This window comes from Eptesicus fuscus, chromosome 8, assembly GCF_027574615.1.
Source record: "Eptesicus fuscus isolate TK198812 chromosome 8, DD_ASM_mEF_20220401, whole genome shotgun sequence".
Classification (NCBI taxonomy): domain Eukaryota; kingdom Metazoa; phylum Chordata; class Mammalia; order Chiroptera; family Vespertilionidae; genus Eptesicus; species Eptesicus fuscus.
In genome coordinates, this window is record NC_072480.1 from 80,851,392 (window position 1) to 80,863,633 (window position 12,242).

The 12,242-nt window shown below is 45.6% G+C and overlaps 1 protein-coding gene across 1 annotated transcript; it reads right to left on the minus strand.

Annotated features, from left to right (window-relative positions):
- Window positions 1-738: 738 nt before the first annotated feature.
- Window positions 739-10,565, minus strand: HTRA4 (HtrA serine peptidase 4). The gene is made up of 9 exons (XM_008146149.3): window positions 10,082-10,565; window positions 9,537-9,636; window positions 8,652-8,856; window positions 7,533-7,727; window positions 7,058-7,090; window positions 5,331-5,445; window positions 4,891-4,948; window positions 3,671-3,766; window positions 739-904 (listed from the first exon to the last, which is right to left on the minus strand). Exons 1-9 carry the CDS (start codon window positions 10,563-10,565, stop codon window positions 739-741), a joined length of 1,452 nt encoding a protein of 483 aa, XP_008144371.2.
- Between the last annotated feature and the right edge of the window lie 1,677 nt (window positions 10,566-12,242).

A 12,242-nucleotide genomic window follows, 5' to 3' on the forward strand; every position in this document is an offset into this window, starting at 1 on the left:
TCAAGGACCAGAGTGTGGTGGGCGGGGACAGAGCCAGCGTGGTGGAGAGTGTGTCGTGGGAGGGCTCAGAGACACTCTGCAGAGTTCTGGAAATTCCTTGTTTTTTTGGTGGACAGGGATTCCTTCCTTCCCCAAACCAGCCAGCCCATCCCCACAAAGCCAGGCTGCTGTGGCTCCTGGGAGGGCACTCACCTGCCCAGGGACCAGGCGCCACAGGGGACGCCCTGGTCCAGGCAGCCAATGGGGCTGCCCAGGCTTTGCCGAAATGGCCAAACCCAGGAGGCAGGTCTGGGTGCACAGCAGGACCCCTGCTGTGTGTGTGTGTGTGTGTGTGTGTGTGTGTCAGTTTGTAGCTATAGGGAAGTTTAACAATACTAAAGTGTCCTTCTGTCAAGGTTAAATTAGAAACTGCCTTTTTTTTTCAGTTGTTCCTATCTTTAAATAAAATTTTTCTCAGCTTCCCAGACTTCCTGGCACCACATCCTTCTTCCACTTGCTTAGTAAAGCTTCTTAGCAGTACACCCCCAATCTAATAGTACCCGTGTGTGTGTGTGTGTGTGTGTGTGTGTGTGTGTGTGTGTGTGCGCGCGCGCACGCGCGCGCATATGCATACTTAAGCATTCATTTTCCTTTATAAGAAAGATCCTAAAAACGCTAGCCATCTTTGGCACATCTTCAATACAAACCAGGTAATATAACTTGGGTTTTGTTAGATAATTCATCTTTAAATCAAGGTACTTAATCAATTATTTCAGGTGTGATTGTCAGGATCAAAGTTTGACTTCCCCGACGAACCATCATGGAGAGGGAATCATTGTCCTTAACCGCTTCAATAACATCGCTTGTGGTAGTAACAGGTTGCCCATTTATGCTGACAATTACATCGTGGTCTCTCAACCCAGAGCTTGGAGGGGAGAAAAAAAGGAGCATGAAACTCTAAGAGTTTTACTTATCCCAGCTAGAATTTCATGTCTATCTCTTAAGGTACTACTATTTTACTGGTAAACATACCAACCGGGAAACCAGAAATAGCCTCAATCCTTTCAAATACGAGGACTGTTCTAAGATATGCTGTGAAATCATCTTGAAGACAACAATCCTATTTACCTTCATAAAATTAATATTCTACCACAATTAATCATGTATAAGAGGTTTACTCCTCCCATAGAGTGGATTTGGTTTGGAATAGGAGGTTAGCTTTTCATTTCTATTAATCTCTGACCTCTGTTAACCTGAAGCATACTCCCATTCTTATGAGCAAACATGAAAAGCCCAGTCAATATGTTTTTCCCCAGACTCTGATCAGTTTGATTTTGACAGCCCACTTACCCCATTTTCAACCATAGTTTATGGAACGAGAGAGTATGTTGAGCAATACTGTTAAAAGCTCTGTTCCCAGTAAGTCAAAAACTAATCACCCTTCCAAGTCTAAATATTTAAGGCTCTGATTCTAGACTCCTTTTCCCCAAAGTTGTGATTGTATGCAGTCTCCTACATAGTTGTTTCACATAGAATGTATATCTTAGAAACAGAAACCACCTCCAACATGCAATACATACATAGCTATGCTGTTGTCTTAAAGCCAAAAGAAGCTGGAAGAGGGACATAAAATTAAATGACTTCAGGAGAAGCAGGAGTAATAGGATTACCAAGATATGTGGAATTTATGAAAAAATAGGAGAAATTTAAAGCAAGAGGATGTGCAGACAAGTTTGAAGGTAGTTACAGCTACAAGCATGGAGAGGCTTTAGGACAAGGTTACTTTGGAAGGTGACTGATACAGTGCACAAAGGAAGAACACAATTCATGGTAGTTCTGTGAGTGGAAAAAGAAACCTGCAAATTATTGCTGAGCCCAAATATGAGGCTCAGACAGGGTAAATGTCCCACCGCTTGTAAAAGGCTAGGATTTGATCCCTGGTCTTCAGATATGAAAACCCATCTTCTTTCCATTCGATCAGTCTGCTTCTCAGAAGCAAGAAGAGCAGCCACAAAAGCAGGATAATAGAGAGGTTAACTTAGGTTCCACATCCCTGCTGTCTGACTTACTGTGTAACTCTCACATTGGTCTCTCTCTGCCACAGCTGTGTCCTCTGTAAAATAATGCCTATATCATAAGACTATTGCGGGCTCAAACCAAGCATGTAAAAAATATTAAATAATGCCTGACATATATTAAGTGGTTAATAAATGCCAGCTGTTATTGTCATAATTATTAGATATAAGTGGATGGAGTCAACAGATTTCTGGTTCAGCAGTGACATCAAGCAAGCAGTAATTCCCTCATTTTAATGTGCATCCAAATCAAGGAGATCCTGTTTAACATGGCAGTTTCTGATTCAGTGGTAGGCCTGTCATTCTGCATTTCCCAAAAGCTCCAGCTGATGCTAATGCAGCTGGACTACAGACCACATCCTGAGTAGCAAGGCCTTGGAGAGCTGAAAGAAATAGCTTTGGCCGTGAACCAGAAGTTAAAAATAAGGATTGGGATGGTGGGGCGAGGGAGGGGGGGAGGGGGGCAGGGGGGCGGGGGCGGGGGGAGGGGTAGGAACTAAGAAAGTCTAGAAAAGCCTGTGACAAGCCAAGTTTAGTAACATGAGACCTAACACTTAGCTATTCAGAACAGGTAGTACCCGAGGGTTTCTTGCCTCCTACTAAAAGCGTTGCCGTAATCTAAACAGATTATTGAGCTCTTGAAAAACAAATACAGTGAGAGAGAGATACTGAAGAAGTTTAAGAGGGAGACCCAGAAGAGTAATTGTTGGACAAGCCACCTCTGCTCTCAGTAGTTAGTGTAAATGTTCGAAACAACAGTCTTTGGAAAGCTACTCTAACCTTTGCTTGATTTATTTCTTTGTTTGCTTATTTGTTTATTTACTTAGTGCTGCTGTCTGGTACTGTCATCCAGAGTTCAAAGACAAAAGTATTTTAAATTACCTAAAGTATGTTCCTAAACTTTTTTTGATCCTTTGGATTCTTCTGATTCTTAATAACTAAGGTATTGAAAGGGCAGACTTGGGGATCCTAGCAAAATTAATTTAGACTTAGACTATTAACTCATATCATGCATTCTTGGCTTAAAGAGAACCATCGCCTTCCAAAAAAAGGCCCTTAGAGTACACAAGTCTAAATCAGCATCACTATCTACATGCCATATGTAGTTTTAAATTTTCTGGTAACCACTTTTTTTTTTTTTCCAAAAATTTTAAACAGATGAAACCAATTTTAGTAATATATCTTATTTAACTCAATATATCTAGACTATCATTTTAAAATGTAATGTTTTAATAATTAGTATGTATTTTACACTCTGTTTTAAGTCTTTGAAATCCACTAGAAACAATGCACAACCATAATATCTTATAAATGCAATGATTACAGTACAAGGCAGTTTTTCCCTTCCCCCCCTCCCCACAAAAAAAAAAAAAAAAAGGTGTATTTCATGGAAAAATATTTTACATGCTTCTAGTTTCTTTATTTAAATAAATTAAAATTAAATAAAATTTAAAATTCAGTCCATCGGTCATACCAGCCACATTTCAAGTGTTCAATAGCCACGTGTGGGCAGGGGCCACTGTGCTGGACAGCCTAAATCTAAATCCTACACATTTGCCACAGCACACATCTAGCGAGAACAAAGGAGGTTGGGCAAAGGCCTGCGTTTCTCTTACCTTTCAGCAGCTGTTCCCTGAATCACCTCATATACAAAAACCCCAGAACTCACAACGGGGAAATCTGGATCTTGCCTTTTCATTTCTCGAAGAAGGCTAAGGAAAGTGAGAAGATATTTCCCATAAGTTTAAGAAGCATAGCGAATTGATCTCTGGAGCCCCAGGCAAAGCCTCTGAATGAATCTCAGTAAATATTCTACCTGCTCTCTCAAGGCTCAGAGTGGCCAGAGAGGATTCCATCAAGCAGGTTGCCGGAAGCTAATTCCAGCAGGTCATAAATGCAGTAAGTTCATCAAAAGGTTGGTGGACCTTGAGCCTTCAGCAAGGACTGGAAAATACATATTATTGCCTGTTGGAAATGGCTAAGGGCGTTTCCCCAAACCTGAAACGGATGCACAAATGATTGCTTGCTGCCAGACAGCTGAGGGCATTTCAATCTACATGTTATTGCCTCCTGCTGGCCAAACACCTGAACAGCAGTCCTACAAGCTGACAATGAATTCTGTATACTAAACCTTGCCTTTGATATGTATATCTACCTTGCTTTAGGACAATTTGTGTTAATAAAAAGCAAGGAGTCCAGAGAGACAGGAGGAGTTGGTTTCTTTAGCTAAGTCTCATCTGGCTCCCCAAAATTATGTTTCGTCTCTGGACTCTTGATTAATTTACTGCAGCCCTTCTCCAGATTCCTGAACCCTTCTAGATGCTGAACAAGACCCCCGGCAGCAGGTCACATTTATCCTTCCCCAAGTGTGCTCTGATGCTCTATGCCAAAGCCTAGAACCATTGGATGTTATAAAATATAGGCACGTGAAAGAAACTGAAAAGTACAGTGAGTGCTGGTGCATCAGTAGAGCCTATGGCCACAAGAGTACCCAGCTGTAATCCTAACACTTTCGTTTCCCTGACAAGACTGTCCAGCTATGGCTTTTGCTTCCAAAAATGACCTAGACGGCCCTGACCGGTTTGGCTCAGTGGATAGAGCATCAGCCTGTGGACTGAAGGGTCTCAGGTTCGATTCCAGTCAAGGGCATGTACCTTGGTTGCGGGCACATCCCCAGTGGGAGGTGTGCAGGAGGCAGCTGATCGATGTTTCTCTCTCATCGATGTTTCTAACTTTCTATCCCCCTCCCTTCCTCTCTGTAAAAAAACAATAAAATATTTTTTAAATAAAAATAAATAAATAAAAATGACCTAGACGTATTCAAACCCACACTTACTTCATAGTGAGGGGGAGCATTCGCAGACCCAGATATTTCCTTTGTGAAAGAGCCTTTCCTGGAAAGGAAAATTATAATGTGTTACCAACAACAAAACTTCTCTCCTTTCAGTGATCTTAAAAGACACCAGAGTCACAGAATATCCTTCCATCATAGCTGCCCTCTCAGGCGGTGCCTCAGAGAACCTTCGTCATTAGTACAGAGCGTCCTCCCACCCACCTCCCCACCTCTGCCCCTCAGGTTTCCTTTCCACAATAGTTCAATCCAAATGTTTCTGGGTACAACCCATGCCTGGTTTTGTGCCTAGTCCTTATATTACTGCCCGAACCGCCATTAGAGAAACTGGGTACCAGTGACAGTATTTAGTAGAACCATCTCCACAGTAGATTGAGTGCTCCCAAAAACACACAAGGGGAAGAAAAAGTCCTCACTCCCCTTACCTTTCAACTGGCGCTCATGGAATTCCGCCAAGAACTCTCGAATTCGATCGGAGGGGATTGCAAAGGAGATTCCCGCGGTCACCTTCAGTGTATTTATGCCAATCACATCACCATCCTGGCAGGGGAGGAGATGTCATTCAGTCACCAAGTTGTGCAAACTGAACAAATAGGAGGGAGTGAAGTGAGTCACTTAGGACCAGGGTACAGAGGGGCTAGCAGAAACGTGGGCTTCTTCAGTCCAGATCAATGGATGCTACCTTAGAGGGTGACGTGTAGTAGGATAGTAGAGGGGACCTACATGTGCAAGTTCCTGTGAAGGAATTTTTTTAAAAATCTTGAGCTCATTTTTCCTTCGCCAAATTACTCTGATTTTATTTATATTTTTAACATGTCTTTATTGATTTTAGCGAGAAGGGAGAGGGGTAGAGAGATAGAAACATCGATCAGTTGCCTCCTGCATGCTCCCTTTTGGGCTTCAAGTCCTTAACCCGAGCATGTGCCCTGACTAGGAATCCAACCAGTGACCTCTTGGTTCATGGGCTGATGATCAACCACTGAGCCACACCAGCCGGTCCCAATTACATTGATTTTTAGAGTGAACCACAGTTTGTTATTTGACCCAAAGAAGAGAACAAGAATATTTGCCTTTTCATTCCTTAAATGAAACTAAAAATAAACATGGCAAAGGCAAAAAGCTGTTAGATTTTTAGCAACACTTCAATGAAACGATCCATAAGAATTAGTAAATTGACTTTAGGAACAAAGCTCTACTAAATCAAGGCGATGAAGTGAGAAATACTTTCCTCTTCATGCACTTCATCATCCTCTAGCCTTTGTTAGGTAATGGAAAGGATAAAACATCATATTACTTAATTTAATACTATTAAGAGACAGATTATAACTCAGTAGATCTGGAGTGTGGTCTGAAATTCTAGTAAACTCATTGTCGCGGAGAAAGAAGGCACACAAAATTGCATGCAGTGTTCTGAGTAAAAAACGCTCAATAACGGCACACACAATTCATCCTCCTACAAGTCAGTGTAATACGTAAAGATGAACCAAAATGAATCCGCTCAAAAACTCAGAGAGTGCGATCACAGGCTGTGCCAATGAGCACTGCACTCTGTTTTCACATGGATTTGAGCGACTAGAAACGCTGGCATTTCCACTAGAGAGACTGAAAGATTTTAATAATTAACTACATGACAGAACAATGGATTCATGGTGTGGCTTTTCTTTCATCTATTAGTGGGTCAAGACTAAAAACCTGGACAGACCACATCCTGAAATTAGCATTTTGGGATGAGAGACAGTTCTTCATATGCGGCAGCAGGGAGTCTTCAATGATATACATTACATAGCACAATTGGTCACTTGACATAAATCTGGGTTTAGTACCCAGGACTTTTGTTAACTGTCCAATGAAAACAGAAAGCGTGTTGAGGAGATATAACGTGTAAGCAAACCCTGGCTCTCCTGGTTGGGTGAGATCACACACCAAGATGACAAATCCATTGTAGATCTTAAGTTGTCCTAACCCAGTGGTCGGCAAACTGCGGCTCTGTTGACTAATGAGTTTGCCGACCACTGTCCTAACCATTTGCTTAAGATGCAGTCATAGAAAAGCATCGAACCACAGATCTCGACGCCAGGACTAGCCTGCACCATGCAATCTGTCAGGCCTTTACAAGGAAGAGCATGAAGCAGCAAGGAAAGTGGCCACTTACCAAGTTCACCAGAGGCCCCCCAGAATTTCCGTGCTGGAGAGAGAATTTGAAAAAAAACACAACCGTCAGTACTTTTCTCCTTGTCAACTATTCATAGTTCCTAAACAGATTTACCATAAGCAGCCCACTCTAGTGAGCTCCTGTTCCCCCAAGGCAGGCCAAGTTGTCCCCCCATCATCATCATCAATACTGGAGTCACTGCAGATAAAGAATAACAGCAAGAGGACCGCCACTTCCTATGGCAGTGGTGGCCTCTGTGACAGACCCTCACGGGCCACCCCATATCACGGATGCCAGTTACCGTGTCACACAGGCTGAAGTCTGACAATATGGCATTCCATGCCTCTCATAAGGATCTAACCGAACTCGGGACATCCCCGAACGGCCAAAGGGGAAAGGCGCTCTGAAGTGTTCTCCCCACTGCACCGCCAGCAAGTAGCCCATGGGCTCACCATGGCCCTCCCAAGTGACTTACATTTATGATGGCATCCGTCTGGATATAGTCCATGTCTGAATCCTCCAGCCCCAGTTCCTTGCCCCCTCGCTGTGTAGTGCTGACAATCCCGGCCGTCACTGTGTTCTGCAGAGAAAATGGGCTGCCCAAGGCCACCACAAACTCTCCGGCCCGCAGGTCAGATGACTTTCCCAGCAGCAATACAGGAAGGTCAGTCTGCACGTGGGCGAGAAGGGATGGGGAAGACAACCAAGAATAGAATCAACCGGTGTTTGGGTACAGCACCTAGAGGACACAGTCTTTGTCATTTGGCCTTTAGAATCCAAGAATCACCCACCCGGACTCGCACGGGTTAAGATGATTGGGATCGTCTCTAAACCCTAAAAGTATTGCTTTGTATAAGTTACTCTCAATGAGCCAGAAGTGAAGTAACTGATGAACGTAAACTGACATTAGCAATTTCCTTAGCCCAGGTCCAGCTCAAAAGTTGACCGTCAAAATTAACTGGCCACAAACAAAGCTGACCACCCAGAGCAGTTCTTCTCACATTTTAATATGCACACGAATCACCTGGGGATCTTAAGAAAACGCAGATTCTAATTCAGTAGGCCTGGCTGTGGTCTGAGATTCTGCATTTCCAAAATAGAATGCTTCGATGATGTCAATACTGCTGGAGTGCAGACTACACTTGGTGTAACGGGACCTCAAAGTATTCTTAGCGGCTCTGAATTCACTGTGATCATTCGTGCTACTCTAAGACTACACTAAGAGAAGTAAGTTTCCCAGAAGTAGCATCTGTTGAAGAGGCAGTGAAGGAGAAGGAAAAAAAAAAAAAGACTGCTGGAGCGCTAATCAAAATTGTTAGGGATGTACAGACTGGCATGGAAGACAATAAACAGGCGGGCTAGAAGGGGTCAATGGGAGGAAAAGGAGGACATATGTAATACTTTCAACAATAACCATTTTTTAAAATTAAAAAAGAGAGAAAATAGAAGAGGGACTAAAAAAAGGAAATTAGAAAATAGCATATACTAGGTGAAAAAATGTGTTGTAGGCGGAAGGGGGTTGGAGAAGAAAACATGAGCAAATTGATGAAAGCCCCCAAATACGCAGACTCTGGTTTAGACCTCACATACTCACGTTTGGCTCAATCTTAATCAGTGCAAGATCCAGTTTATGGTCAATGTCCTTGACAGTGGCTTCATACTGGACCCCACTCTGGAGCTCCGCCTGGATTCGCTGCCGGTTGGTGAGGACATGGGCATTGGTGACGATGAGCCCATCCTCAGACACTATGAACCCAGAGCCACTGGATACAGGAATATCCTTGCCGCTGAGAGGTGACCTGTCTCGGTAAGACAACAGCGCAAGCAGAGGGCAGGAGAGTCAGGGATGCACCACAGTCTGGAAACGCGGGAACCTCGCATCTATCCAGCATACCTCCAGCACAGTTTCCCCAGACCCTTCCCTTTTCCCCGTGTTTTCATTGTCCCCGGGTGTGATTGGAGCCTGCACGTTCAGTGGCCTGGTCATCTGGTGTGAATCCCACTGAGAGCTGATTCCAGCTCTCCTTTTCCAGGGACACTCCCTCTTCAGAGCTGATCAGAGCAGCAGCCCTCTGCTTCAAATAGGCCCAACCTAATCACAATACCGTGGTCAAGAGTGGACCTGGTGCCAAATCTTCAGGGCCCAGGCAGGGAGGGAGCCCAGGAAGGCTGGTTCCTGTTTAGGTTCCACCATTAACTGGCCTTTAGCAGAGGATTTCCCTCCACAACAAGGAGGGGGCTGAGCAAGATCATTCAGATGCTTTCTACCTCTCACACCTGACCTTCCATTCTGTCTGGCAGATGAGGGAGAGAGAAACCCCGGCCACCTGAGTGCGCAGGAGCACCCAGATTTGGGAGTCAGAACCCGTATCCCTTCAGGACCTTCACCAGGTTACCGGACCGCTTTGAGCCTCAGGGTAGCAGGGACCAGGAGCGGAAAGTCAGCGGGGAGTGGGCGACCCCCTCCTGCCTCCTTTACCTCCGAAATAGCTGCAAGTGAACCACAGATGGCGCCACCTTCTCCACCACCTCTGCGATGAAGTTGTAGTTGCTCCTGAGCCAGCCTGCGCTTCTGGTCCCTGTGAAGAAATGCTCCATTACTGGGCGCGATGGGACCCTCGCCTCCTGATCCTCTACGGGGTCCGATCTCAGATCTCTCAGTCTCTCCCCTGCGTCTCTCTCCACCTTTCCTCCCTCCCCTCCCTCTCTTCAGTCTCCCCCGTCCTGAATCCTGTGGCCCCACTCCCATAAGGATGAGCCTGGAGGGAACAAGGCCCATCACCCCGGTAGGGAAAAAATAAAATAAAATAAAAGGGGAGAGGACATTTAACGGGTGTGGGAAGGAAACTGGAGGGGAAAAACCACATGGGGACCCGTAAAGAGACACCCCAGGAGGGAAGAAAATCGGGAGCAAGAAAGTGGAATCCCTAAGGCCAGTGGAGCAGGGCAGAACCCGTGGAGAGCTGCGCGATTCAAATACGCTCCTTAAGAAAGTTTCAAGGGAGCACAGGGCCCGGCACCCACCTCGATCCCTGCAGTCCCCCTTCTGCACCGGCAGCGCCGGGAGCGCACCACGGCGGCGCGCGGCGCGGTTCTCAGCCCGGAGCGCGCACAGGCTGGGGTAGGTGCGCCCGTCGCTGCCGCACACGGCCGCCCCCGTCGCCGGGCAGCCGCAGGTGCCCAGCCGGGTGCCACCCAGGCGCCGGGGGCGGAACGACGCGCTGCACTGCAGCCCCGGGGCACAGGGCCGGCCGAGCGCCCCGCCGCAGACCTCGCCCTCGGCCGCGGGGCACACGCGGCAGCAGCGGCAGCGGTCCTGCACCGGCGTGGCCCCCGAGGAGCAGGTGGGCAGCGGGGGGCAGCGCATTGGCTCGCAGACCGCGGGGCAGAACGGAGAGGGCCAGGTCCTCTGAGCTTCCACCCTGGGATCGGGCACCGGGGGCAGCAGCAGCAGCCACAGCAGGAGGAATTGTCCCAGCCCAGCTGGTTGAAGCAACGGTCTAACCATGCTGCTCGCTTCTTCCTCCCACTTTTCCAATGACTTGACCCTGGACCCGCAACCACTTTTAAATGAGCAACACTCTGCCGGCCAGGGTGCCGCCTCCACCAGTCCCAGACTTTAAGGGGCAGAGCCTGGCAGGCCTCTCCACGTACACACCCATACATCTTCCCACCCTGAGGGCCACATCCGACACACACACACACACACACACACACACACACACACACACCACACACCGCCCCAGCAGTGATGAGAGGTGTGTAGCCCTACCCTGAGCAGGGACCGCATTGTGAAATCCATGAAAGCAATAGGGGCAGGAATGACAAGAGCGATCACCCACCCACGGTGGGCATTAGGAAAACACACCACATTTCAGTATCCTCATGTTTTTATTACAAAACAAGCCACAAAACAGTTTTAGAAAATTAATTTTTTGCTACATACCAGTTCAGAGAGCACATAAGACGAGAAGCACAACAGTTTCCATGCACTCAGCTCGGTAGTTTCAGCGAGTGCATTTCACAGCTGAAACGTACTGGTTCAAAACACAGAATCATGCCACACCTTCCTAAGCAGTGGGGAAGGGATCAAACAGTCCAAACCCTACCTATTGCAGGTGAGTGAGGGCAATTGACTGCCGCAGGCAACAACGCGGAGAGAAAAGGGAACACGTAGAAAGGATTTAATAAACGGAAGCATTTCTGACAAGTTCAAAGTTTATAAATGAAGCTGATTTGGGAAACTCCATTTCCAAAATACTGTTACCTCCATATGCCTTTTTATTTAGTTCTCAGTGCAAATAGACATCAAATCCCACTGCTCCACTACCGAGCCTGCTATTTATTTACTGGGTCCTTTTAGCCTATGTCAGAGCAGTTATACTCAAAGGAAGTGGGGGGGAAAAGACTTGTAAGTGAACCACAAAACTGGACCTTAAATCTACTTTCTCATGGGAATCTTCCAGCATTCTACCCAGAAACAGATGTGCAATGCCAACATTTTGACCGGAGGTCACTCTACTTAATGTATGTTTATGTTGTCTCACAGTATGCAAAAAGCCCAATTCTGTTTACCATCAACTGACATAAGAGAGCAAATCCATAAGCTTTCAAAAGCAGTGGGTGGTGAATAGTTCAGCTCTAAGAAAGACCACCTGAAGTAGTTACATATAGTGAATCAAGACCCCATCAAATGTCTTGTAAAAACACAACTCAAGAGAAGGTTTTTATTCCACGAAGAAAATGCAGTACCTTTTTTAGTTCTTTTTATTTTATTTTTTTAAACTCAGATTTATTCCAGAGCCTATGCATTTAACTACTAACCTATAGTGCATCCCCACCCTATTTTTTTTTTTTTTGCTTTGCTTCCATTTTATACATTTAAAACTAAATGCTTTTGTCGTACATACACCATCTTTGGTTCACATGTGTAGTGACATTAAAAGGCTGTGCTGTGAAATTGGCCAGAAGGTAAGAAATAGGGACACAAAAGGACTTCTGAAATAAGGCTTGGGAATGAGAATGCTTTCAGGCTTCATTGAAGATAATTATATTTACCCGGGGTTGGAACTACATTAACATGTTCTAACTTGGAATTTCCAAGAAACTGCCAACTAGAGTCCCTGTTTTTCCCCATCATGATAATACAATTTGGATTTGTAAGCATGTTCAATTTAACACATTC

What these genes read in the sequence shown, in the direction of transcription:
- HTRA4 (XM_008146149.3), bottom strand. Translation starts at nt 10,565, where the DNA reads ATGGTTAGACCGTTGCTTCAACCAGCTGGGCTGGGACAATTCCTCCTG. An exon ending in AGACGGATGCCATCATAAAT is followed by an intron (nt 7,091 to 7,532) that starts GTAAGTCACTTG and finishes TTCTCTCTCCAG; the next exon opens with CACGGAAATTCTGGGGGGCC. An exon ending in GGGGGCCTCTGGTGAACTTG is followed by an intron (nt 5,446 to 7,057) that starts GTAAGTGGCCAC and finishes CTCCCCTGCCAG; the next exon opens with GATGGTGATGTGATTGGCAT.